This window comes from Corylus avellana, chromosome 10, assembly GCF_965113065.1.
Source record: "Corylus avellana chromosome 10, dhCorAvel1.hap1.2, whole genome shotgun sequence".
Taxonomy (NCBI): domain Eukaryota; kingdom Viridiplantae; phylum Streptophyta; class Magnoliopsida; order Fagales; family Betulaceae; genus Corylus; species Corylus avellana.
The window spans coordinates 2,940,712-2,967,569 of record NC_142499.1 but is presented as its reverse complement, the minus strand read 5'-3'; the positions used below and the strand labels follow the sequence as shown (position 1 = coordinate 2,967,569).

Genomic DNA, 26,858 nt, shown 5'->3' with positions numbered 1-26,858 from the left:
GAGTTCAAAGTTCCTTTAGGATGGCAAAGAAAGTTTTGCTATAGGGCCAAACCATGGAGTTGATGAAATTTCTAGTTCTCTTATTAATTGGCTATGAAGCAACAACATAGAGGGGGCAGCTATAGCTAGATGATGTCATGCAGGGACCAAACTAAAATTTCACATGAAAAAAAGAGAAAATTTCGTAATTTTGAAAATTTGGACCAATTATATTTAAACACCCGGAACTATTGCTTTTGAATATGTCGGGAAAAACGGAATCTCCGACAAACAAAAAGTAAAAAGACGATTATATTCTTCACAAATTGATAAAGTTAATTAGGTTGCATTCATATGCAACTCGATACTCATCATTCTAACTTTGTTTTTTAAAAAATTACGTAGAATTGAGAAAGATGTTCGATCCCCCAATCCCTCAAAGCATATGTGGCGTGGTTCTCCTAATCAAAAAACTAATATCTATACATTAAATGTTATTGGAGACCACGCCAAATAAGTTTTAGGAAGAGATAGGAGAGTGATGAATAGCATTATTCTACTACTCAATCCAAAAACTTAAATTAATAAGTTCATTCTCAACTATGTGATACTAACCGCTCATTCTTATCATACATTTTTTATATAAAATTTAATTATTCTTTACTCACACATATATGTTCAACAGATATCAACGATAACGCGTTCATTAAGTGCGTTTGTTTGACAATATTGAAAGTTAAGCATATATTCTGTGGACAAAGTAGCAAACTTATTGGTGGAACTTTCTCATTATTCTCACAATTAGCTTCTTGTATTTACTCCTTTTCAAGCTTCCCACAGCTACAAAATTATTCTCCTCGTCACAAAAAGAAGAATCCAGATCAAAAGCCATGGAAAACTCACGCATGATTCCACTGTAATATGCTTTATCTCTTAAAAATGGAATCCAGTTCTAAAGTAGACAAATGTACAAAGCTTGAGATAAAAAGCTGTGGGCGGCAATTACATGTTCACAAGGACACCAGCCAGATCAAACTGAAACCAAATCGAACTCAATTTATTAGACATTTTTGCTGCCGACCAACTGAAAGTGGAAGCCTCCTTTATCATATTCCATCGCCCATTTCCAGCTTGGGGTGCAGGGGAGGTATATATATATATATATATATATATACATACAATGACACTGATATTAATTACCATTGGAGCACTGCTACATAAGGATTATTAAGACAGTGATATTTGAAAGGCACAACACTATCACTATCTATCTCTAGCTGTTGTTTGTCTTGCAAAATGCCCAAGAACTCGACAAATGAAAGCCAGCCTCCACCTGCAGGTTCATCCTAATTCTCTCTCTCTCTCTCTCTCTCTCTCTCTCTCTCTCTCTCTTATTGATCATGGGATGCAAGAGAACTTACTTTTATGGTGATTTTTATTTGAAGGATACCCAACTGGAACTGGGAATCCCTCCACAGGGAAGAAGTGCTGTGCTCGGGGCAAGAAGAAAGGAGACAGGGGCTTCATAGAGGGATGGTAAGTCATGCATCTTCTTTAGCAATCTAGGTTGTAAGATCATGAAAGAGCTTCTATTAGCACCATGAAAAGTGAGTGTACAGTAAACCAAAGTGCTCCAACTTGTATTGTAAGCTACAAGGAGACCAGTCTTGGATTTTCTTTCCATTTATATTTGGATTATCTACAAATTTATGTTTAATTACAGTATACTTGAAAGCATTACGTTATTGTTGGAAGCCAGGATTTAGATTATGTAGAATAGAGTTGCTCTACGTACTACAATATGGCAACCTATGTGAGAGTTTGTCCGAACCCCACTTGTTTAAACTGTCTGAACACCTGTTCGAGCAAATAGGGTTTGGACAGGCTCTCAAATATAACTAATTTTTCTAAACCCTACTTGTTCGGACTGTCTGAGCACCTATCTGAGCAAGTGGGGTTTGAACAGACTCTCACATAAGACTGCCCTATTACACTACAATAATTGAAAACAAGCAGCCCCACCTAGTTTTTGATTTTGCCCCTTTTGTTTGCTCTCCCATGGGACTAATCTGCTTTATTTCTTATTTGTGCAGCCTCTTCGCTTTGTGCTGCTGTTGGCTCTGTGAAGAATGTTACTAATCGATCTTATTGTAAACGAGGATTTCGAATAAGCAAAACTGTCATATGGTATCAGTATACCATCGTTGATCTTTCCTTTTTTTCTTTTTTCTCCTTCTCGAGTGTGTTAATTATGAGTGATTTTCTAACTATTGTTGATCATTAGACTACAGCTATTCTGTGTGCGAGCTTATATATTTATGATATAGCACGTCAGTTGTGACCGATATATAATATATCATCTTACTTCTGCTAATTGACGTAAATTCCTGTATTCTCTTCACACCCTTCTCTTTTATTTATTTATTTATTTTTGTGTGCGAATTTTGTCTATATTTCACGATTAGTTGTGGGACTTGGCAATAACCTTTCTCAGCCGTGGAAGGTGTTCGTCTCTATTGGTTCCTTGTCTTTGAGAATAGTAAAACGTACAACACTCTGTGCTTTGTCTAAAACCTCCGCATGAATGTGACCTTTTTGATCTTTTTTTGGGAATGGTGAAACCAAGAGTATTCATTTTATGGTTCAAATTTTGTTTTGTTGCATCTAACGTTGTATATTATACCACGCCATTCAAAATTTTAAATGATGTGGCAACATATATGTGAAATTTAAAAAAGAAAAGACAGTAAAAAAAGAGAGAAGAAGAAGAAGCAATAATGCAACAAAGAAAGATCACTCGGTAGCGTATATGGTGTGTTTAACTTAAATAGTCCAAGTCCTTATATCTCAAAGTTCCCTTTAACTAGATGAAAAGGCACCACATGTTCGCCAAAGATCCTCGCAGCAGTGAACAGATGAACAGAAAGATTGAGTTAATAAAAACAATCATGGATGAATAACTAACCAACAAAGGCAAAGGATGCTTCTCAAATGGTATATATCCAACAGCAGTTGGAACAACTTCTACAGCCTACTATTATTAGAAAGGATCCAACCCTCTTCGTGTTTTATTGTACGCATCCACTAGAAAATGCTTTCCTTTTGCCTTGCTTGGAGAGCTGCAATCTCTTCTATATCCTTAAGAACCTGCAATATTTGTAGATATGTGAATTGATAAAACAAATGCCAGTGTTATAAAGACATGCATTTTAATAATAAAATCACCACATCAACAATTTACATTCACGTAATAAAGGTAAACCATAGAGTAAAGGTTATATTGAGACATTTGTACAACTTTAGAACTAAATTGGAACAATAGATAGTTCAAATACAAAATTAAAATCTAATTGGAAAACTACACTTACCCCCTTTAATGTACCACTTAATTTGCATTTCCCCAAATCCAATGCATAGCTCAGAGACCATAAAATCACATTTAAACCAAAACTCTACTTGGTACTGATTCAACCAAAGTCGCAAAAAATTGAAAAAAAAAAAAAAAAAAAAAAAAAAAATCACAATTAACAAGTTCCAATTTTTAGCAAAGCAAATCAACACAATTCACCAGCCGCCACCAGCACTAGTTGGTCACTAGTATATAGAGTTAGAAAATATGAAATCCCGTAGAAGAAAAAGGAAAAGAAAAAAAAAAAAAAGGCAAGAATACACCAAAGGTCGCTTGCTAGCTTCTAAGCTATGCAGATGAAGTTAACAGTATTGGTCCTTATATCTCAAAGTTTCCCTCATTTGATGCACAGGCACTACATTTTCACTAAAGATCCTCGCAGCAATGATCAGAAAGACTGAAAGACTAAACCAGATGCATTTGAATTAATAAAAAGTTTTATAGATGAAGAGCTAACCAATGAAGGATGCTTCTCAAAGGGTATCATGATCATGGGAACAGCTTCTCCAGCTTGTTATTAGAAAGGATCCTGTTAGGGTCCAACTCCCTTCGTGCTTTGTTGTACGCATCCACTGGAAAACGCTTCCGTAGCCTTGCTTGGAGAGCTGCAAGCTCTTCTTTGTCCTTTGGAACCTAAATTATGTGAAGATATATGAATAATAAAAGCAAATACTTGTAATGTAACACTTATTTGCGAGTCAGTTTGCCAAGGTTAAATCAGTGTGATCCTGTGAAAAATCGAATTGATGATCTACTCAAAAGGCGTTATGTTTGATACATGCTGAGTAGGTACATTCTACTCTTGACGTTTTTTCCTTTTTTGGGTACCCTCGACCCGTTTCTGAGCAAGATAAAGGACTTAGAAGTTCCAATTTAACTTTTACCCTTTTAAATAAAGTAGAAATTTATTTATTAGAATTTCACTAAGATATGGGAAGAGCTAAAATGAGTTTGGTGGGAATGTGGAAAATCAAGAAGTTAGAAATAAATTGAAGCCAGAAACAAAAATCTCAATGCATTCCAAGATACCATGTGGGATAACTTTTCATGATTTAAAGTTTATAAAGTGAATTACAACAGTTTTTTCAAGATTTAATTAGTACCTCAATCTTAGCCCAATGTTCATAAGCAGAATACTGATCCCACAACTGTGCCTGGGTCCGATGCCGGTAGTGAAAGAACTCTTCTGTTATTTCCTTTCTCTGCCGGGGATCCATTGTAGGAAGGTACATGATTATACCAACCTGATACACAATCAAAAGTATGGTTGAATATTAGTTTTATAAATAATTTCACACTATTGGATTAAATGGGTTGAAACATTACTCAGGGCCCCCAAAATTTATTAGTTAAATTTGGAAGACCTAAGTCCAATATTTTTTAGGTTATTTGATAAGCAGTAAATTTTGTTAGAAAGAGAAAAGGAGAGCTCTCATTTCCTCTCCCCAAACACTTATTAAAATGGAGCCAACATTCAAAATCAAGAAAGATAAGAGATAAATGGGGAAAAAAGAAAGATGCAATTGAAATTACCCATGAGAATATATCATCCTCTTCTAAGCTTGAAGCAGGACTCATGGCACTCTTGCTGCGACCTGACCAGCGCTGCTCTATTGGAGCAGGTGCAGGTATCTCTTCCTTCTCTATGAGCTGCTTCAGCTCTTCTATGAATTCAAGGTCTTTCATGCTTGGCTTCGCTAAAGTTCCCGCAGGGAAACATGTCTCAGAAACCCACTGTTGGCCACCACAATCAAAGCCCAATATTTCATCACTCCATCCCACTCTGAATCCCTCTGACTTTTTCCAGAACTCAGCCTCAGCCTGATTGACCTTTATGACATGGTCTTTGTTGAGAGGATCCAGGGCAAGTAGTTTATCTCTCAACTCTGTAAATGATAGCTCATTTATGTCTGGTTCATCGTTGTCTGGAGATTCATTTTTTATTTTTCTGCAAGTAACTAATGTAAGCAATTAAATGATTGAAACAAATTAGTCAACACAATAACAATACAAACCTGTAAATACAACTTAGAAAAGACGATAAGAAAAACAATATAGAAAAGTTCAGGTAAAGCATTTTAAACAAGCCAAACTTGAACAAAAATCTTATTTCATTATTTGCCACGGCAAGCTTTCAAGAACTACATAACAATCTTATTACATTATGTTGAATATACACGTGTGAGTATCAAAAGTTTAAAGTCCCACATTGGATAGATATCACAAGAGTGAATAGTTAATACACGACATACTTGGGCCCAAAATCATAGGCTTAAGCTTTTGAATTGAGTAGTATCTCAATATGTTATGTTATGATTTTACTGAAAGGCTCTCCAAGGTGTTAATTTTCCGAACAACTAGTACTGGAGTCAAAGATGGTGCATGGTATATTGGATGATAGCGGCCTCTTTTGCAGTTAGAGCGTGAACGATATGCATGTACAGATGATGAGTCCTTTTCACAATTATAGTAGGGACAACAGTGGATGGCATGAATAAAACCCACATAGCTTGTACAATTGATCCTACATATGACTCCTAAGATTGATAAAGCTTCTATTCAAGGGAGAGCATAGAGATATAATGGACTCATACATGAGGGAAAAATTGTTGAGTATACATGTGTTAATCCCCACATTGGACGATGACACAAGCGCGAGTAGTTAATATAACATAATTCGGCCAAAACCCATAGATTAAGCTTTTGGATTGATTGAAGTTCCAATATGATATATTATAATATAACTGGGAGACTCTCAAAGGAGTTAGTCTCCCTAACATATCTGTTAGGTTTGTGATCTAAAGAGTATTTCGTCAAATTGACATTAATTCTTAGATACTTATTAACCTTACCGGGTAAGCCAGATGAGAAGTTACAAATTGATTGTATTTTAGTTTACATTCTAAACCCATATCATAGCCACGCACTGCTTCAAGGTAAGTAGTTTGTGAACCATTGTGGTAAATAATAATAATAATAATAATAATAATAATAATAAAATAAAATAAATGCAAAGGAAGAGGAAGCAATATGCATTCATACAAGAAATTTCAATAATTGTGAGTTTCTTCTCATTATGCTAGATAACTTTGGCACTACTCTTCCAACGCATATGTTCAATTACTTTCTCTAGGCCCTTCGCTAAACACTTTATGAAATCTCAGCAAGCAGAAAAGATCATATCAAAAGAAAAGGAGAGAAGAACTAGTTTCCATTACTTGTGCTTCATATTCAACAAACTAGAATAAGTTTGCCTTATAATTCATTTAATAAAAGCAAACACCAGCTGTACCTGTATTTCTGGAGCGACTCCCTGTAGAGGTCATGGACATGCTGTATGGCTTCATCCTGACTATATTTGGGTTTGAACTTTGGGGGGCCTTTCCATTTTGAAACAGGATTGCATGTCACGACCACCACAGTGTCAGTATATGGAATGTATAGATACTTCACATGCTTATTATCAGATAACGATTTCCTGTAAAAGGAAAGAAACAGGAATATTAGTTGTATAGAAACAAAAACATCCTCCACATCCTTATAAATTATATTACATCCACACACAAAAAATGTGTGTGTGTGAAGTATTCTGTAAAGAAAGATAAAATAAGGAAGCATATTGCATGCGAACCACACCAAAAGTAGGGGTTGTTTAGCACCACAGCCATACAAGCACATGTAGCGCACAACTAACCCCTAGATAAACTTCAAAAATCTCATATTACAAGCCATCCCAATAATGTAATTTTGAACCAATTAAATTGGGGCATTTCTCCAGCACAAACTCCACAATATCCTAATTATTCAGATACATATGTACTAGGAGTACTGCTAGGTTTCAATCATTTAGTTGCCAATTACTAGCAATATCCATGAACCATATTGCACTTATGATGATGTTCTAAGTGAAAGAAATAATCTATACAATAAAAGGAACAATAATTACTTGTGGTTTTTCTTGACTTCTTTCATGTTTGAGACAGTTGTGTGCTCCACAAGCTCCTGTCTCTCAACACATTGGATGGTAACTTCAGCTACCACACCAAGGGCCCCAAGACCGCAGCGAGCTAAATAAAACAGCTCAGGATGTTTCTCTTTTGAAACCTCTATTGTTCCCTTGGCAGGAGTTACCAGTTTCATGCTGATGACCTGCTCATCAATAGGAGGCAGTCTTGCACCAGTGCCGTGTGCACCAACCTAAAGACAAGTAAATGTTAAAAAACACACACACACAAGAATAGAAACCCAGTCTATAAAAGCTATAGCCTATAATCCATTACGAAGTTAAGGAGGCATTCTAATGAACAATCAGAACCAGGGATTGATTATGTATACTGCACCTCAACTGTTTATCTTACTGGTAAGTTAATGGCTTCTCAGTTCTTCCCTAGCTCCTTTCCTCACTTTCCCATCTCTCACATGCGCTACAATATAGGTAATGCTCCTCACTCGAGCGATCACTCTGTCTAAACACAATTTGGTTCAACGTCCCATCAATATGTGTTTCCATGGCTGAAGACTAGAACACAATACCACACCAATATTCCAGCTTTTCTAATTGTAGACCCCATTTCTTTCCTGAAACTTCCATTAGACCAAAGGGAACAATGCCCAGAAAAGAGAGGACAGAAAGAAAAAGAAAGGAAAGGCAAGGCAAGCCCACCTGCACAATGCCACCGATCTGCTGCTCCCTGATGGATGCGAAATTCTGCAACGTGAGGCCGTCCTCTTTGATCCCATCCACCAATTGCTGAACCCTTATCCCGGCCTCAACCCTCACCGTCTTCTTCTCCTTATCCACCTCCAAAACCCTATCCATCAGCGCCAAATTCACCATCCCGGCCCTCGACAGCCCGATCCCGTTAGGCGAGAGGCCCGACCCGACCGGCCGGATCCGGGTCTTCTTCTCATTGGCCTCCTTGACCACATTCTCCAGCTGCTGGAGGTTCTCTGGCTGGTGGAACACCCGGGTCTGGACCTCGTGCGTGCCGCTCCAGTTGGAGACAGTGTGGAGGTCGTCGGGCAGAGGGGCGTAGCGGAAGATCTGGGCCTTCTTGTGCTTGGCGTTCTCCGAGAAGGGGAAGGAGTAGTAGGTGGCAGCGCCGCAGAAGACGAACAGCGCCGCGTAGCCCAGGTACTTGCGGAGCTCGGCGTCACTGGCTTTGGTTGTAGAGAATGGGCGCGCGGAGGTTGGGTTGAGAGGGTGTTTGGGGATGGTGGTGGTTGGGGTCGGGGTTAGGGTTTTGAGGTGGTGATGAGGGTGAGGGTGAGGGTGGAGGGAGGGAAGTGAACGTCTGAGAGTGAGGGCTCTCAGCATTTTTTGATGAGCTTTGAGTTTGAATGTATTGGAGTGGTGGGTTTAGGAGGAGTGACACAGCGTAAGGGAAGGGAAGGGCTTTGGAGGGAGACGGGGGACGAAACTCACTTTGTCAATTTATTGAACCATACAAACGTGGCCTAATCTCCATTTGTTGTCTAATTGTGCGACGAAAGTGTGTAAACGTGGCCTAATCTCCATTTGTTGTCATATTATAAGAACAAATTTACTATTTCTTTTAGTTAATTTTTTTTACTATCAAATTTTTTAATAATTACTTTATTTTTTATTGAGAGAAGAGAGAATGTTAGAGATAAAATAATAATAATAAATAAATAAAAAATGTTTTGTTTTTATATTTAGTGGGTGAACAGTATTTAGGGTTTGTTTGGAAGTGTGTTTTTTTAAAAATAATTTGCGTTTTTAAACCAAATCCAAATTTTAGAATATTTGGGATTGCGATTTTAAAAACACAAATTTTAAAATCGTGAAAAAATCCGCGATTTTTATTAGCTGACTATGAGGTGCTTATTTAAAAAAGTGCGAATTTAAACCAAAATCACGATTTCGCTTAAAACAATATTTGGCGCAATATTTACTTATTTGGCTATGAAACCACAATTATATGCTAATGTTATCCAACCACTCAATTAATAAAAGTACTTCTTAACATGTTTTACCAAACGCCTATATGATTTTAAAAAGTAACGATTTCAAAAACATAATTTTTAAAATCGCACTCTCAAATGGGCCTTTACTAAATTTTGTGACCACTGTAGCAGCTTGTCAGATATATTTCCAAATTGTTGAGTCAAATGCAGCTCATTTTGCTTCCATTTTAGCATTCGAGTCGAGTTAGCCAAAATAATTTAAAGGTTGGATGAGAATGCTCTTAAACTTGAAATAACATTTTTTTATTTCAAGATAAATGGAGAAATATTTTATGATTCAGATTTTTCTTTTATTATATATGGTATCATATTATTTTAAAATTTAATTTAATATGAACTAGAAATGAAATGAAGAGGGTCTTAATAAGAGCCTAATCTCCTTCCATAAGTTTTACTTTTTTTTTTTTTTTTTTAAAAAAAAAAAAAAAAAAAAAGATTTGTGCCCATCATAGAATGGTGTGCCCATTAAAAAAAAGAAAAAGAAAATGACATTTTGTTTGTGGATTACTATGCTAAGAATTCCTCCTAATTTTTTTGGAAAGAATTTAATTGGTGATTTTGTATCATAGAAGAATGTGCTTAGTAACCTCTAGTCTACAAACATATTTGGTATGGGGGCATTTATTTGCTCAAAATAGATGGTAAGGATTATCCTCATTCAACACAAATCAATTTTCTTATCTGTCTTTGATTACATCTATGTTGCCCAACAGGATATTGGAAGTCTACAGTCTACACCATCAAATGCATTATACTATGGAAAATTTCCTAGACACAACTGTCAAAGAACAGTTGGAAAACACCTCCGAGGAACATGTAATTATGGTATAAGATCCCAGATAAAATTTTGTGTTTCACTTTCCTTTTAGAAAGGTTCTTCATCCTCTGGTTCAGGTTCTTCATCCTCTGCTGAATAATAAGTTTCAATTTCATCATCATCTGAATCAGGTTTCCCCACTGCAATAAGCTTTTCTTTTTCTAAAACATCATGCTCTTCTCTTACAGGCTTTTCCTCGTCTGCACGAGGCATCATCTCTTTCTCCAGGGCACCATTCTTGTCTCCTTTACTACGTGTTGTGCTGCAACTTGTGAGGACATTCTTTTGGTGCACAACTGAGAAAACGTCTGATGTGAGGAGATGAGAAACAGAAGAACAAGATCACGTGCATGCACAAGAAGAAAAAAAAACTTTAAAATAGACAATTACCTGGATCCTTGTTCTTCGACTTGCCGCAGCCCATGATTCTGTGTGTCTCTCAGAGACAAACACATGCATGTGCGCCCAAGTGGGGATTGGAACTTTAAATAGAAGTTGTTGATATGATACTTTCCATAAACATATATGAACATCTTTAGGAAGGTGTATTATTGAAAACCAAAGAGAAAATCTCAAGAGTAAATTATCAATGGTTTCCCTGGCATTCATGAGTCCAAAATATGCAAGTTTATGGACCAGGATTCCTAGGCATTGCAGGGAATTGCAGTACCTTTTATTTACACCGTTTATTGCATCAAATGGGGTATAACATGCCACGCGGTTAGGATTAGGTCAAAAGTTGAAACTTGTCTTTACCAAGAAAAAATTCAGAGCCAAAACTCAGTCCATTTTCGTCTTCCTCTCTGTTTCTTCTCCCTCTTTCAGGATGGGAATGGGGATTGGGTGCAAAGAGGGATGGGAATCAGGTACAATAATTGCAATGGGTAGCCTTAAGTCGGGAAGCTCACTCCGTTCAGGCCTCACTTGTTCAGGTGGTCCGAAACTTACAATGAGCAATCTCATCACTGATTGCACGGAATGTCGATCTCTCTTTTTCTCAGTGGAGGTGGGAAAATCCTCCCTGTTCTTTGATTGTTGTCTTCCGGTTATTTATGCTTTGTAAAATATGTGTTGGGTTATTGTTATCGGTTGAAATGTTGGTGTGTCTAATCTAGGCCATCAGACGATCTGAGAAGAATAAGAAAGAAAACAAAAAATTGAAAGTTAGATTTTTCAACTGCTTTGAGTGTGTTTTGCTCCATGATTTTGTAGGCCAAACGGGCACTTTTAAATAAAATTGCAAAAAGTATTCCATTTAGGAGTGGGTTCAAAACAACCAGTAAACAAGCACAAAAGAAAACGATTTTGAACTTGGTTAAGGTGATTAAAATTCATGCAACACACAATACAACAAGGGGATCATTCTGTACAGAGAGCTTGGATGCATATAAAATTAGCAGCAACTCACCCCTACGTCAATTGCTTGGGATTTTGCTGTCTCTACTCTTTATACCAGCTAAACTATGACATATATTCCCTTGACCCCCATCTCTCTTCATACCTCCCAAATGAAAAGGCCGAGGAAGGCACTTCAGTCAAGTGTAAAGGGTCTGGTTCAATGCCATAGTCTGTCAGAGGTCTATGCTCGAGAACATCGTCATGGTTCTTCACAAATTCAGGAATCTCGACCTCTCCTTTCTTTATGTCATCCCAAAGGTATTGCAGGCGGCTCACGTACTTGATTTTCCAATATAAGCTACAAAGAAGAGAGACAGAGAGAATTTTAGAACAAAAAATGCCCTCAAAACCACATTATGAAAACAAAAGTCAACTGAGAAAATCGTCATCAAATCACTATTAGGTAACTTAAGACTCGTATCTATTGGGAAATGACACTGGAAACCATGCATTTCTAATTTCATTTCATAATAATTTTAGAGTAGAAATTCAAAGTCCAAGGCCACTCGAAACACTAGAGTTAGAATTCACATTCTAAGTACCAATCAAGAAACAATTCACATGGTGACTACATGCTTAAGTTTTGGTCTTAAGGCTTAAGGTGTATTATCTCAAATCAACTTTATGAGTTCAGGTAGCCACCAGAATGAATTCTAATGGCCTACTCAAACAAAAGCACTCACCCTCCACTTAGGAAAAATCGGCCAAGAGTGGCAAAGGCAAGCCTTGAGCGGAGTCCAGGGTGAATAAAGTACACAATTTTAAGCCTTTCCTTGATGTCCGAGGGAAGTTCTTCATAAATCCACCTCAAGATAGTAATTCCTGGGGAATTGTCCTCCCTTTGCACAGTACTATGCATGTAAGCAATGCAGAAAGGCCCTTCTGGCAATTCGCTGCATATTTTGTGGAAAATATACCTCTTCAGCCGCTCCCCACTAACAACTGGAGCTGCATATCATAGATAAAGAGGTATCTAATGAGGGTATAAAAATAATTTTAAATGTTCATTCAAAATAAGGTTACCCAAGAGTAGAAGCAAACAAATCTACCAAAATGAGAGAATTTTGAGTTCATAAAATTCTTATAGAAAGAGGAGATTCTCACATACATCATTCACAATACAATTGATTTTAAGCACAACGAATTAGTCGATTTTCTTTTCAATAAACCGATGTGCACAACAGCAGAAACATCTAATATACTGTCCCCTGGTGTTCATCTTAATTAACAAAGTGCTAAAATTAAAGGTGTAAAAACTGGAGCTACATAGAAATAACTTAGTAGACATGAGATAGCAGTAATCATTGATAACCACAAGTTACCCAGAATTGTGACTTTCCCCAACTTGAATGTATCATGCACTGAAAAATTTAAAGAGCTTCGAGCTCATATGATTAGACAGGAATGCATAAAGAGGAAACTTGCATCCAGATTGTTGAATGATAATGGATAATGGATAATTGACCAAATTATAGAAATATCAGAATGCTACGACTATAAGGCCAACCATGCTATAGAATGTTGAATTTTTTTTTTTTTTTTTGATTTGGCGCCGGGTATCCGGAGCTTCGCTCCAACTAATCTCGGGGGTGCACATGCCCTCGGCAAGGAGTTTCCCGCAAGTGCACTTCAGCTAATTCAAGAGGCGAACCACCAGTCCGATGACCCCAGGAAGTAGTTTGTACTCAATGAGTTTCAAACCTAAGACCTTGAGGAGCATACTCAAAGTCCTAGGCTATCCAACCACTGAGCCAACCCCTTGAAGTTAGAATGTTGAATGTTCAAAAGACGACAAGCAAATAAACATAAGCCTAATGAAATTAGAACCATGGGACAAATAAGGACGGACAAAAGAAATTATTGAGCAAGAATAAATGCATCCATGAGAAGTGGGAAGTAATATCAATCATAAATGAAAATACAATACAAGAATTTGCCAACACTAAAACCTAACAATAAACAAAATAGTCATAAAACAAAGACTGCAACAGTGAACAGGGGAAATTGGGTTCAACTTGAAGAAGCTACAAGAAATTACAAGGAAACAGTGTGACCAAAAAACAAAAAAAGAAATAATTTTTTTTTAAAAAAAAAAAAAAATGCGGGGGGCCTTACAGAAATATTTCATGGCTTATGATTTATTTAGAAAACATGGCTCTGGATAGTTTTTTAGAATGAAAAGAATTCTCACAGCAGCTCCAAGCTGTTTGGAATTTATTAGTTGACTAAATTGCAATCCTAATATTGTTTTATTAAAACATAATCCATTCCATGAACAAGTAGAACTACATGGGCGTTGGGTAAATCCCCGCAAAGACAAGTACAACTTCAGGTACCAGCTTCTGCCGTTTACAGATCAAACCATGACATGAAAGTTCTCAATGTTATCAAGAGAAAATTAGGTACTCTCTCAAGTCCTTCACTGCTATTTATATTTTCCCTTACGCTCATAATGTTCATCCATCTCCATATGCTACGACCATAACTTCAGTAAATTTCAACATTGAACCTATCCATCCAATATTGTTTGTGTTTTGGGAATATGGATAAGAGAATAAAAATCATAAATTTAACAAAAGAAAAGGGTTTTCAAACAAAATCAGTCAGCTTCCACAAAAACCCCATTTCACATACTAATAATTCAAATAAAATCGGGCAAGCCCTTTTGACTAATTAATCAGAAATTAAACAAACATAAATTATCTTCCATTAAACAACATGAAAACAAAAGCCAGGTGCTCATTGCTCACAAAATCACTTCAATCCAACTCAAATTACCCCACAAAAAGAAATGAAATTGTTTCAAAATCAAGTAAGCCAGATGCCGAAATAGCTAAAATTACAGAATATCAGTCAAACTCCAATTACACCTTAGACGGATAAAAGAAAACAAAAATACATATATCATTTCAAAGTCAACTACACCCAGAAGCCAAAATATCTCAAATTGCTCAAAATAATAGACATGAATTTCAACTACGGAAAAAAAAAATCCCATTAATCAACATATAAAACAAAAAACAAAAAACAAAAAAAGCAACAAATTAAACTAAACTATAACGAAAAGACGCCGCAACAAGCGAGAGAGATTCTGATCAGTTTGTTTACCGGGAAAGTACTTTCCCACAATACGGAAAACGCGGTTGCCTTGCTGGTCGGAGCCTTGGAGGCGAAAGAATTGGAGGACATCGAGATCGGAGAAGTCTTCGTCAGGAGAGAGGTACTGAGAGCAGTCATGCCAGTTCTCTTGCTCCCCCTCTGCGTCTTTGTCTGCTTCTTGGTGAGACAAGAAGGGCCGGGCATCTATGCCCAGATCCGAGGCCAGCACGAGCACCGAGAAATCTTCCGATGAGGCTGCCATCTCTCTTTTCTTCCACTCTCTCGCGGTTTCGTTTCTGAAGGATTGAAGGTTTAGGATGGAGAGTTGGGATAGGGGGTGGCGCGTGGAATTTTGTTGAGATAAGAGCAAGTGGACACGTTTGATTGGTTGATCAGTGCAATACACAAAATAGAGGAGCATATATTCCTCAATAATTGAGATAATTGGTGATTTTGGAATTGGGCAAAAATAATGTGTTTTTAAGAATATATCGCAAAATGTAACTTGTTTGATATTACGATTTAAAATGCATTTAATTTAAAATTAGAAAAAAAAATATATATGATTTTTATAAGTAGGTTAGGGGTGTTTATTTGAAAAAGAGCGAATTTAAACAAAATGGTTAAATTCACTTTATCCTAAAGTTTTAGAAGTTTTTCAATTTAAATTCTCAATATTTAAAAATTGGCAATGTACCTTCCTAATGGTTCAAAATTTTTTAATTCCGACCATTTATTACTAATTTTCGTTTAATTAGATGGAATCTTTTTTTAAAAAAAAGCATTGAGGGTAATTATGTAATTTCATAGATTTATGTCTAATTTGACAGAAATTATAATAGAAGGCCTGAATTGAAAAATTTTGAAATATTAAAAAGATACATTGCCAATTTTTAAACATTGTGGTTTAAATTGAAAAACTCCTGAAACTTCAGGAGGTAAAGTGAATTTAACCCTAAACAAAAATTACGATTTCCCATTACAAATATTTGATAAAAAAAAAATAGTTTTTAACATGTTTTACTAAACGTTTTTACGATTTTAAAAAGTAATAATTTTAAAAATGTAATTATTTAAAATCGCAATCTCAAACGACCCTTACTATGCAGTGGTGGAGGGAGGTGACATTCATGCAATGCATTTTATTTGGACAGTTTATTTCACATAGATCAGATTGTAACAACAAATTAAAAAAAAAAAAATCATCTAAAATATAAAATAAAAAGAAAGATGGGTGGCTTCAGATGAAATAGATGATTGTTGAAATGGTTTGGGGATGGTGTAATTTGGAGGTAGTTGAATCAACTCATTAAACATGGGGTAGTTCGATTACTCTCACTGGTCTATTTGGAGCGATTAAACGACTCGTTTCATGACCTTGACTGTGATTTCATTGGTGGCAAGTAGATTTTTTTTTTTTTTTAATTAAATGAACAAACTAGATAAAAGGTTTCAATCGAGGGTAGAGCTAAGCCAAATGTATCAAAGCATTTAAAAACCAATCTACTCTAGGAATTATTTTATTTTATCCTACAAATAACACCATTGTAAATAGGTGAATGAGAATTTTTAATCACTGAGTCGGAGGAGATCATCTTCTTTTCTTTCCTTTCTTTTATGTGAACATTTATTAAAAAAAATAAAAAAAAGGTCAGGGAGAACCGTAACACGTGGTAGGTTCAAAAATCCCCAATTTGTATTAGGAATGGCTCGGCCTATTATCCGAGTAGACCCACCTCTGTTTGTGGTCGAGGACAGGCCACACATGCTTTTACCATTACCAAATCTCTTGGCGAGCTCATTCTGAAAGTTGGGCTTTCAAAATGCTTCTTTCTCTCTACTACTTATCTCTCTCTCTACCTTGTGGTAAGTCATCACTCTGCACTCATATTCTTTCAGTGAATAGCTTCAATTCTTGCAATTCTTCCGAAAACTTCTTGTGCTTTGTATAGCGATCCATAAAATCTTGTGAAATTTTTAAGACCCATCAGTTTCTCTTTGTTTTCTTTTCTTTAGTGCTTGAGTTCTTGCTGTTATTTGCTGATGTTGATTCTTACTATAGGCTAGTTCATATCTGTAGTTTCAAAACCCTGGTTTCGGAGTTGAGAATTTGAATTTGAGATACTCCCTGGAACCAGATTGTCTTTCCAGGATTTTTGTGGTACAAAGTTAAGATTTTGGAGGGATATCTCATATCTGAAACCCATATTGTAATTTCATGGATACTTTACTCAAAACGCATAACAAGCTTGGATTTTTGCATCCATTTAATGGGTTTTCGGAAAAGGTGAGTAATTCAAGCTCTTCAAAACTTCAAAACCAGGACTTTAGATTTGGTACCAAGAAGTCTCATCTGAAATGGGGTAGGAATGGTTTTGTAAAGGCTAGTAGTAGTGCTCTTTTGGAGCTTGTTCCGGAAATTAAGAAGGAGAGTCTTGACTTTGAGCTTCCTTTGTATGACTCATCCAAGGGCCTTGTGGTGGACCTAGCAGTTGTGGGAGGTGGTCCTGCAGGGCTAGCTGTTGCGCAGCAAGTTTCGGAGGCAGGGCTTTCGGTTTGTGCAATTGACCCGTCTCCAAAACTGATTTGGCCAAATAATTATGGTGTTTGGGTGGATGAATTTGAGGCCATGGACTTGCTTGATTGTCTTGACACTACTTGGTCTGGTGCTGTTGTTTTCATTGATGATCAATCAAAGAAGAGCCTCGATAGACCTTATGGGAGGGTTAATAGGAAGCAGCTGAAGTCGAAAATGCTGCAAAAATGCATATCAAATGGTGTCAAGTTTCATCAAGCTAAAGTTATTAAGGTTATCCATGAGGACTCTAAGTCTTTGTTGATATGCAATGATGGTGTTACAGTTCAGGCTGCTGTGGTTCTTGATGCCACTGGCTTCTCGAGATGCCTTGTTCAGTATGATAAGCCCTATAATCCCGGGTACCAAGTGGCTTATGGGATTTTGGCGGAGGTTGAAGAGCACCCATTTGATGTAGATAAAATGGTTTTTATGGACTGGAGAGATTCACATCTGAACAATGATATGAAGCTGAAAGAGAGAAACAGCAAAATCCCCACTTTCCTATATGCAATGCCCTTTTCCTCCAACAGGATATTTCTTGAAGAAACATCCCTAGTAGCTCGGCCTGGAGTACCTATGGAAGAAATCCAAGAAAGAATGGTGGCTAGATTAAGGCACCTGGGTATAAAAGTGAAAAGCATTGAAGAGGATGAGCATTGTGTCATTCCAATGGGTGGGCCCCTTCCAGTGCTCCCCCAAAGAGTAGTTGGAATTGGTGGTACTGCTGGGATGGTGCACCCGTCAACTGGTTATATGGTAGCAAGGACTCTAGCAGCAGCTCCAGTTGTTGCAAATTCCATAGTTCAATACCTCGGTTCTTCTGATAGAGGCCTTTCAGGAAATGAATTATCTTCGGAAGTTTGGAAAGATTTATGGCCCATAGAGAGGAGGAGACAAAGGGAGTTCTTCTGTTTTGGTATGGATATTCTTCTGAAGCTTGATTTACCAGGTACAAGGAGGTTCTTTGATGCATTTTTTGATCTAGAACCACGCTATTGGCATGGATTCTTGTCATCTCGACTGTTTCTTCCTGAGCTTATATTTTTTGGGCTTTCACTGTTCTCTCATGCTTCTAATACATCTAGAATAGAGATTATGGGAAAGGGAACTGTTCCTTTGGTAAGGATGATCAACAACTTGATACAGGACAGAAGTTAAGCTGACTGGGAATTGGATATCAATTCAATGTGTTGTATGCCAATTGTTTTGAGATAGCTGCTCCTTAAAGTTTATCCACCATTGCGTATAATTGTCTATACGATAATTCATTACGAGTTAGTTGCTATGCGTACTTATTACACCTGCACTTCTTAGAGCGGGGAGTCCTTGTGGCAGGGAGCTCAATTGTCTGAGTTGCCTGCTTACATTTTGGTGTACCGATACATGCAAGATAATGTTGTTTATGTTTGATGTGTTCACATATTCATTTGTTTTTTGGCTACTCATTTTGTTTGATAAGATAAAAATCCTGTTATCCATTTCGCAACCTGTCGGATTAATCTAGTCACCCACAATTGGAAATAATCAGACAATGCTTTTACCATCAATGAAGATAGATCTCGTCTTCTTCATTGTCTTCATTTGTTTTTGTTTTTGTTTTTGTTTTTTTTTTTTGTTTTTGCTTGGAAGTCAACTTTCACTCTCTGTTTCTTGGCTTCTTGCTTTCAATACTTCTAGCATAATAAGTTGAATCAAGAAATAATTATTCTATCTCTGGGAATGTAATAATGTTGCATACTGTTGGGGACAATATTCAGTTGTAATGCTTCGCTTGGTAACACGTGCAGTATAAACTAGTTTAGATGCCTTAATTTGCGTTTAGTTTTGTGTTCAGTAGATTCAATGAATTGAATGGGTGATGTAATAAAAGGCTACATGTAAGGCTGAGATGTAATATGAGAGAAAAATACAGAACAAAATAGTGCATGAAGAAGAAAGCAGAGGAAGAGATAAGGAGATCTGAGTTCTGAGTAGCTGGCAGAAACAATACCAATCATCTCACACAAAACCCGATTCTTAATTATTTTATTTTCAAACGCATCACACGAAATTAGCACGTACAATCATCCTAACTTGCATAAAAAAACACCAAATCCAAACCAAACAAATAAATACAAGGATGGGGAGGACCTGTCTGAAATCGTGACTATATATTGTAGAACTCTCGCGGTTCTTTTATTCTTGCAAACAACAACCGTCTAAGGCACAGAAAGAAACCAAGCATGTGAGTTTAGCTAAGTAGATGGTAGATGTACTTGGAATGAAGAGCTAGCAAACAAATTCTTTGTACCTTTTTCTCTAGTGTTGAGTTTCATGGTAATTTGAAGCTTGATTTACCAGGCACAAGGAGGTTCTTTGATGCATTTTTTGATCTAGAACCACGCTATTGGCATGGATTCTTGTCATCTCGACTGTTTCTTCCTGAGCTTATATTTTTTGGGCTTTCACTGTTCTCTCATGCTTCTAATACATCTAGAATAGAGATTATGGGAAAGGGCACTGTTCCTTTGGTAAGGATGATCAACTTGATACAGGACAGAAGTTAAGCTGACTGGGAATTGGATATCAATGTGTTGTATGCCAATTGTTTTGATATAGCTGCTCCTTAAAGTTTATCTACCATTGCTTATAATTTTCTATACCATTGCTTATTACACCTGCACTTCTTAGAGCGGGGATTCCTTGTGGGAGGGGGCTCAAGTATCTGGGTTGCCTGCTTACTTTTTGGTGTACCGATACATGCAAGATAACGTCGTTTATGTATGATGTGTTCACATCAATAGAGGTGGTTATATTCACTTGTTTTTTGGCTGCTCATTTTGTTTGATAAGATAAAAATCTTGTTATCCATTTTTTTTTTTTTTTTGATAAGTAAAAACAATTTTTAAAATAAAAACAAAAAGAAGTGGGTTTTGGGAGGGATGTCTAGATGTGAGAAAGAAGAAGCCTTAGATGCAGAGGAAGAAGAGGCATTTTACAACCTGTCGGATTATTTTAGTGGCCAAATAGGAAATAATCAGACAATGCTTTACAATCAAAGAAGAAGATAGATCTCGACTTCTTCATCGTCTTCATTTGTTTTTTTCTTTTCGCGTGGAAGCCCACCTTTACTCTCTGTTTCTTGGTTTCTTGCTTTCAATACATCTAGCATGTTAACTAGTGTTATTTCTTTGGCAGACATGATCAACAACATAATTCATAATTCTACTGTACACTATAAGAAAGATGACCAGAGTCTGTTTCTTGTATGTTTCATTTTTTTTGGAAAAACTACTAAATTGGTCTTTAATCTTATATCAAATAAATTCTGAGGTTTCATCATGATCTTATAAATTTCTGTGGTATGCCTTTATACCAAAATGATATCTAGATACATATTTTGGCTATTTTCCAGAGTCTTTGCAAAATTACAATTTTACTCTCAAATAAAAAAATTTATAGAAGTAAAAACAAAATAAAAAATAAACAAAAAAACTTGGTTAGGGAGTGGTCGCCTTTGAGGATTTTTGACTGCCCATTTTGGCTGGCCATATGGGCCTTTAGGGGGTGATTGGATTAGTTCTAAGGTTGGTTCACCTGTCCTCATGGCCTTTGAGGGTAGTTTAATCGCTCTTAGAAGTCGATGTTGGGGTAGGAGTTACCGGTTCTAAGAGTTGTCAAACCAATCTAAAGGCTATGGAGTGTTTCGGTCGCCCCTAATTTTAGATGTGGCTGAACTACTCCGAAAGTCTTGAAGCTACAACTAGGAGTGACTGAATCGCCATGACCTTGTTGTTACAGGCCTCTTGTATTAGCGAAAGATATATACTGTATCCACCAAGTTGAATCAAGAAATAATTATTCAACCTGTTGGAATGTAATAATGTTGTAGACTCTTGGAAATAATCAGTTGTAATGCTTTGCTTGGTAACACTTATGGTATAAACTAGTTTAGATGTTTTAGTTGCGTTTAGTATTTGTGTTTGGTAGACTTAATGAATTGAATGGGTGTTGTGAATTGAAAGGCCACATGTATGGCTAATATGCAATTTGAGAGAAAAATACAGAACAAAATAGTGCGAGAAGAAGAAAGCAGAGCGAGAGAGATCTGAGTAGAGAGCTGGCAGAAACAAGTCTACCCACTCCACTTGTGATCCAGAAATTAGATCACTTGTTTTTGTTGTGTAAACTAAATCTTATGTTTAACATCTCATTATAGGCTTAAAACTAGAGCCCGTTATCTAGTATAAAAAAACAACCACAGACAACGGAAGAAACAGAGAGAATCAAATCATAAAATAGCCATTGTTAAGTTGATCACGGATACACCATCACTCATCTCACACAAGACCCGACTCAAAATTATTTTCATTTCAAACGGATTAAACACAAAATTAGCACGTACAATCACCCTGGCATTATGTTTTAAACTTGCATATATAAAAACGCCAAATCCAAACCAAACAAATAAATACGAGGATGTGGTCTTGGGATGACTTGTGAAATAATGACTAAATGTAGATGGTAGATGCACTTGGAACGAACAGCAAACAAATTCTTAGTACCTTTTCTTTCATGCTAGGATTTCTTGCAGAAGTTATCGCAGGGGCCGGGGGGAGGGTGGGCTGCGTACCAAGTCTGAATGGCACTTAGACCGAGTGCAAATACCATTGTGAACAAGAAAGTAGTCATACTCCAGGGGGCGTTGAAATGATTGTAAAAGGATTGAGTCATCCAGGTCATCAACTTGTTATTGTAGTAGTCCTGAATCTCGAGCCTGACATCCTTGTACGCTTCGATGTTAGGCACCAAGCCGGCTGTGCCCATCTTATCGAAGAGGTCAACCACTTCTTGGATGCTACCGAGGAAGTTGTAGAGTACTCCTGCTTTCCTTAGCTCTTTGACGTCGTTCGCATCATCAATGAGTGAATGTAGGAAGGATATATAAGAGGTGATGCCGAAGTCGTTCTTGAAATCCCCACACATTTCGTAAGCTATCATGTTCATGAACTTAGGGCCTGTTGAGTCATCCACTATAATTGGAGGAAGCCAAAGGTATCCGGGGTATACACCGAATCGTCTAGTGAAACATATGTTTCTCAAGTAACAATTGTTCTTGGTACGTTTCAATCCAATTCCTACTGCTTTAAGCTCCTGCACGTTGCGATATGATTGCCAATCCGGGACCTTTGGATGTGTCCATGGATATCTACGAAATGAGTTGTATTTCGGGCATGGCAGAGGACCCAAGAATGTTGCTCTCAGAAGGTCGAGAAGATGGGTCGGGTGTCTTACTTCTTGATTTCGTTGCGGCTCCGTGTGCTGATAAATAACGCTTCCAACGAAACGTTCAATCGACTCAGCCAACTCGTCTTCCTTCCCGCTTAAGCTCATCAATAACTTGAGGAGACCATAGGGGACTTGGTTCTCCAGCAAGAACAAATCCTGATGAGCGAAGCTTACAGTTTTTATGTTCAACTCTTTGAACTTGTAATTTGTAGAGCAGAATATGTACCGTAGTATTGCGCAGCCATCCACGAACAATATCCAGGCGAGGGCCTCATCATCATACTTCTCTATCACCTCCTCCTCGAAGCATTCCCTCAGTTGCTTGATTTCCTTCTCAACCTCCTCGTATAAAAGATTTATACTATTCCCGCAATGTTCGACGAACTCATATGCCAATAGAAGCTTGTACTTCTCTCCTAGCTGGTACTTTGGGTTGCCATGATGGATAGGACCGAGTGACATCACACTTGGCTCAAAGTAGTTGACAAAACGCTTGTGTTGATCATCTCGCAGAAATGATATAACCTTTTGTATTTTTGGTAGGTTGCCGTTGAATATTCCAAGGGCTTCCTCCACTCTCATTTTATATCCATTCTCCATAAATGTCCTAAACCTTTCCTCCCTGGTAGCGGAAGGCCGGTCGTGGCTGCTGCTTCCTTCACCAGCTTCACTACTTTTGACAACCTTTCTCGAGTGTAGCTTCTCATGATCAATGGAAACAATATGCTCCATTCTGCTCGTGCCAAGTTTGCAACTAACAAATTAAGCAATTAAATCTGGTGATATTGCTGTCCCTGTCCTTGCATTTAATTCATATATACTTGATACTACTTGGAAACTTTAGCATGGGAAACACAGGACTGTTGCTTTTCTTGATAATGACTTCATGTATCTAATTTATCCTTTCTGATCAAAGAATTGTATAAACCTTGAATAAGGAGCGTGTAATACACGTACATACTTTTGTGAATGTTATGCTATGATTTCAATCTATCAATCATAATCTTTTCTGAAGAAAGGAGAAAAGATGTATCGCGGTTCAAACAAGAAGAAGTATAGATGTGACACACGTGAAAGAGTATTCCCTAACACACCAAGTCTGGCATAAACCTTTTTCCGATAAAACTGTTAGTTTATGGTTTTATCATTGTGCCAAGCCAAGTATCAAGCATACTTTTGTAAAAATGGGTGCTATGCTTTAATGGTTCCATCCTAGAAATACACCTTGTTGAGATTAAGTTAGGTAATAAAAAAATAATACTAATATAAAGAATCATGGGAATTCAGTGAGAGCCGATAGTAGAAGCCGGGGATGGTGCAACTACCTCTGGAGCATCATTAGGGGTGGTCGGAGCGCTGTCGGGGGTGGTCTTAACCACCCCCTAGATGATCCACCACACCACCCTTGACTAGAATTCAAGGTTTAAGGTTTTTACTTATTTATTTATTTTAAGTTTAAAAGAAAATAAAAAATAAATGGTTTTTTGTTGTCTATTCATCTAAAAATAGGATAAAGTTTTCTTTCAAACTGGGTTTGAAGAGTTTCCTTCAACCTAGTCTATAAAAGCGATATGTGTCTATTTTTTTAATAACATGTGAGATGCACATGAATTTTTAATAAAATTTATTCCAACTTTATTCCTGCTATTAAAAAAAATGTGCATCTCAAATGCTTAAGGGACACATGTCATTTTTATAGATTAGGTTGAAGAAAATTCTTCTAACCCAGTTTGGAGGAAAACTTTGTCCCTAAAAATAATTATTCATTTCATTTTTTTAGAGGAATAGGTATTTCTCTTCGGAAAGAAATAGAGCTTACCAAATAAAAGAATGTATGTTCTATAGTATTATGTCTACTATAGTATAACCATTTTATTCCAAAGGTCTATTTTGTGAACCAAACGAGCCCGGCCTTAGACTACTCAAGTCAAGTTAGGTTAAGAATCAGACAAATTAGCATGTAATTTCATTCATGTATTCGATGTGCTAACAAGGCCATCATCTAAATTTTAGGAAAGCCAAAATTGGGAAATATATATATATATATCTTCGTAAATTTTTTTTATGAGAAATAATAAAGGCATAATTTTGGCCCAATTTTTTTTTTATGTGGTCATTTTTTTTAAAAAAATAAAATAAAAAATAAAAAAATTTCTGAAGCAATAACATTCTGTGTGTCCTTTTTTTATTTGGTAATTTTTTTTTTTTAAATGGTCTTTTTCTTCATAATAATTGTTAGAGAATATATTTCCTACATAAAAGGAAATATATCAAATTGATATTATATATTAATTATTGATTGTAATTAGGTTTGATGGTAATCAAATCAATCAGATTTGATTATCATATTGATCTCTTTCAGTTCTCCTATAAATATGAGCATTTGTATTGTAATATCAATCATTCAATAAGAGCCTAATATGGCCCTTTGGGCTTTATTTATGGATGTAGGTCGTTGACTGAACCACATTAAAATTCTTTTGTCTCTTTTCTATTTTATTATTCTGCATTTGATATTCATAGAATTATGAATTTCTTCAATAGTGACCATTTTTTTTGAAAACACCAAATCCAAACCAAACAAATAAATACAAGGATGGGGAGGACTTGTCTTAAATCGTGAATATATACTGTAGAACTCTTGAGGTTCTTTTATTCTTGCAAACAACTGTCTAAGGCACAGAAAGAAACCATGCATGTGAGTTTAGCTAAGTAGATGGTAGATGTACTTGGAATGAAGAGCTAGCAAACAAATTCTTTTTACCTTTTTCTCTAGTGCATGCTTCCTTCACCAGCTTCTATTGAGTGATGCTCCTCAATGGAAATAATATGCTGAGGCTCCATTCCGGTCGTAGGAAAGTTAATTTGCACCCAACAAGGCACTTAAATCTGGTGATATTGCTGCCCCTGTCTTAGCATTTAGTTCATATATATATAATATGATAATCATGACTTTGTCTTTATCCATCGAGCGAGCAAGATTGGTATCAATTAGTAATACAAGGTAATTTCGTGGAACTGATCTTTGCTTTTATCCAAATCTAGTAATATAGCTAACCTACTTCTTGTTGGCATCATCTTTTCACAGAAAAGGAGAAAAAGTGTATTGAAGGATAGTGCCATAATTCGAGGATTTTATGAGCTGATCTTTGGGATTCATATTCTGCCCAATATATATATATATTTTTTTCTATTTTAGTTAAAAAAGAAAATTCTTTTTTTTATTTTAGCTATTAACGTCTTTGTTATTTCATTTAAATATTCTTTATTCTTTATCTATTAAGAGCAGAGAGAATGATAAAATTATATATATATATATATATATATATATATATATATATATATATATAATTTTACGTTTAGCAAGTGTACAATGCTCAATGCCTAACAAATTTAGGGAGTATTGTAGATCACTGAAGTAGGTCAACAATTTTTTTTTTTATTAAAGTAGCTAATAGGATGTGGATGATTATTTTGAGTAACCGAGTGGAAATGCCTTCTTTTTTTTAAAAAAATAAAAATAAAAATTACACCCGATAACGTGGAAAACGCAAGATTGTAGAATAAGTACCTTGCTGGCACATAAGTACTTGTGATTGTTAAGACAATAGTATTTTTTTTTTTTTAAATGTATTTATATATTTTTTTAAATCTGGAAACAAAATATTTTATTAAGATGACATGAAATTGATATTCATCAATATGGTCCGTTTTAGCAGAAAACATTCTTTGACGTCGAGTCCTGACCTGGAATTTGTGATTTTTCATATGCGCCAAATATCGGAAAATATTTTTCAATAACTTTTGTAGGAAAATGTTTTTCGAAGAAAATGTTTTTTGCTGAAAACATTTTCGGACGACAACGGGTCATGGGCGGGTCTCGGTCGGGTCCTGGTGAGGTCCCAATCGTGTCCTGGACAGGTCTCGATCGAGTCCCAGGCGAGTCTTGGGCGGGTCCCAACGGGGTCCTAGTCGGATCTCGGCGACGTCCTAATTAGGTTTGTCTATTTGAAAATGAGATGTTCAAACTTGGAAAATTGTTTACGATTTTCAAAAATCAAAACTATTTTTCAAAAATTAAAGAAGAATTTTCGGTTAAATAAAAAATATTTTCCGTTGACTATATTTTACGTCCCACCAAACACCCAAAAATACATCAAACAATTTCTAGAAATCATTTCACCTCGAAACAAACAGAGCCTAAGATGACATGAAATTGATATTCATCGAGTATGGGTCAACTTGGATTTGTGATTTGAAAAAGTGTGATTTAAAAATAGCGATTTTAAAATGTGCAATTTACAAACGTGACCTTTAAAAAT

General features: G+C 36.4%; 5 protein-coding genes and 1 long non-coding RNA gene across 6 annotated transcripts; 2 read left to right on the top strand and 4 right to left on the bottom strand.

Annotated features, from left to right (window-relative positions):
• The first annotated feature begins 954 nt into the window (after positions 1-954).
• LOC132162159 (uncharacterized) lies at positions 955-2,370 on the top strand. Its single transcript, XR_009438211.2, has 3 exons — positions 955-1,318; positions 1,425-1,515; positions 2,073-2,370. It is a non-coding gene; the product is annotated as an uncharacterized LOC132162159 (long non-coding RNA).
• Positions 2,371-2,731: 361 nt separating this feature from the next.
• GLDH (L-galactono-1,4-lactone dehydrogenase) lies at positions 2,732-8,806 on the bottom strand. Its single transcript, XM_059572263.2, has 7 exons — positions 8,052-8,806; positions 7,335-7,585; positions 6,681-6,866; positions 4,922-5,336; positions 4,492-4,632; positions 3,846-4,021; positions 2,732-3,126 (listed from the first exon to the last, which is right to left on the bottom strand). Exons 1-6 carry the CDS (start codon positions 8,703-8,705, stop codon positions 3,878-3,880), a joined length of 1,791 nt encoding a protein of 596 aa, XP_059428246.2. The 5' UTR covers positions 8,706-8,806; the 3' UTR covers positions 2,732-3,126; positions 3,846-3,877.
• Positions 8,807-10,027: 1,221 nt separating this feature from the next.
• On the bottom strand, positions 10,028-10,805 carry LOC132161987 (uncharacterized). The gene is made up of 2 exons (XM_059572225.2): positions 10,584-10,805; positions 10,028-10,501 (listed from the first exon to the last, which is right to left on the bottom strand). Exons 1-2 carry the CDS (start codon positions 10,615-10,617, stop codon positions 10,242-10,244), a joined length of 294 nt encoding a protein of 97 aa, XP_059428208.2. The 5' UTR covers positions 10,618-10,805; the 3' UTR covers positions 10,028-10,241.
• Positions 10,806-11,485: 680 nt separating this feature from the next.
• LOC132161986 (SEC14 cytosolic factor family protein / phosphoglyceride transfer family protein) lies at positions 11,486-15,079 on the bottom strand. The gene is made up of 3 exons (XM_059572224.2): positions 14,700-15,079; positions 12,275-12,539; positions 11,486-11,889 (listed from the first exon to the last, which is right to left on the bottom strand). Exons 1-3 carry the CDS (start codon positions 14,950-14,952, stop codon positions 11,655-11,657), a joined length of 753 nt encoding a protein of 250 aa, XP_059428207.2. The 5' UTR covers positions 14,953-15,079; the 3' UTR covers positions 11,486-11,654.
• Positions 15,080-16,438: 1,359 nt separating this feature from the next.
• LOC132191551 (lycopene beta cyclase, chloroplastic/chromoplastic) lies at positions 16,439-18,709 on the top strand. Its single transcript, XM_088511321.1, has one exon. It carries the CDS (start codon positions 16,909-16,911, stop codon positions 18,424-18,426), a length of 1,518 nt encoding a protein of 505 aa, XP_088367447.1. The 5' UTR covers positions 16,439-16,908; the 3' UTR covers positions 18,427-18,709.
• Positions 18,710-21,825: 3,116 nt separating this feature from the next.
• On the bottom strand, positions 21,826-23,268 carry LOC148583250 (UPF0481 protein At3g47200-like). Its single transcript, XM_088511043.1, has one exon. It carries the CDS (start codon positions 23,266-23,268, stop codon positions 21,826-21,828), a length of 1,443 nt encoding a protein of 480 aa, XP_088367169.1.
• Positions 23,269-26,858: the final 3,590 nt, after the last annotated feature.

Bases quoted from the DNA above. Each gene is read 5' to 3' on its own strand.
- LOC132191551 (XM_088511321.1), top strand. From the start codon at position 16,909: ATGGATACTTTACTCAAAACGCATAACAAGCTTGGATTTTTGCATCCA.
- LOC132161986 (XM_059572224.2), bottom strand. From the start codon at position 14,952: ATGGCAGCCTCATCGGAAGATTTCTCGGTGCTCGTGCTGGCCTCGGAT. The intron at 12,540-14,699 runs GTAAACAAACTG...TATGATATGCAG, and splicing joins TGTGGGAAAGTACTTTCCCG to CTCCAGTTGTTAGTGGGGAG. The intron at 11,890-12,274 runs GTGAGTGCTTTT...TCTTCTTTGTAG, and splicing joins CGATTTTTCCTAAGTGGAGG to CTTATATTGGAAAATCAAGT.
- GLDH (XM_059572263.2), bottom strand. From the start codon at position 8,705: ATGCTGAGAGCCCTCACTCTCAGACGTTCACTTCCCTCCCTCCACCCT. The intron at 6,867-7,334 runs GTAATTATTGTT...TTCCTTTTACAG, and splicing joins GAAGTCAAGAAAAACCACAA to GAAATCGTTATCTGATAATA. The intron at 5,337-6,680 runs GTACAGCTGGTG...AGTTACTTGCAG, and splicing joins GAGTCGCTCCAGAAATACAG to AAAAATAAAAAATGAATCTC.
- LOC132161987 (XM_059572225.2), bottom strand. From the start codon at position 10,617: ATGGGCTGCGGCAAGTCGAAGAACAAGGATCCAG. The intron at 10,502-10,583 runs GTAATTGTCTAT...TCCTCACATCAG, and splicing joins GTCGAAGAACAAGGATCCAG to ACGTTTTCTCAGTTGTGCAC.
- LOC148583250 (XM_088511043.1), bottom strand. From the start codon at position 23,268: ATGGAGCATATTGTTTCCATTGATCATGAGAAGCTACACTCGAGAAAG.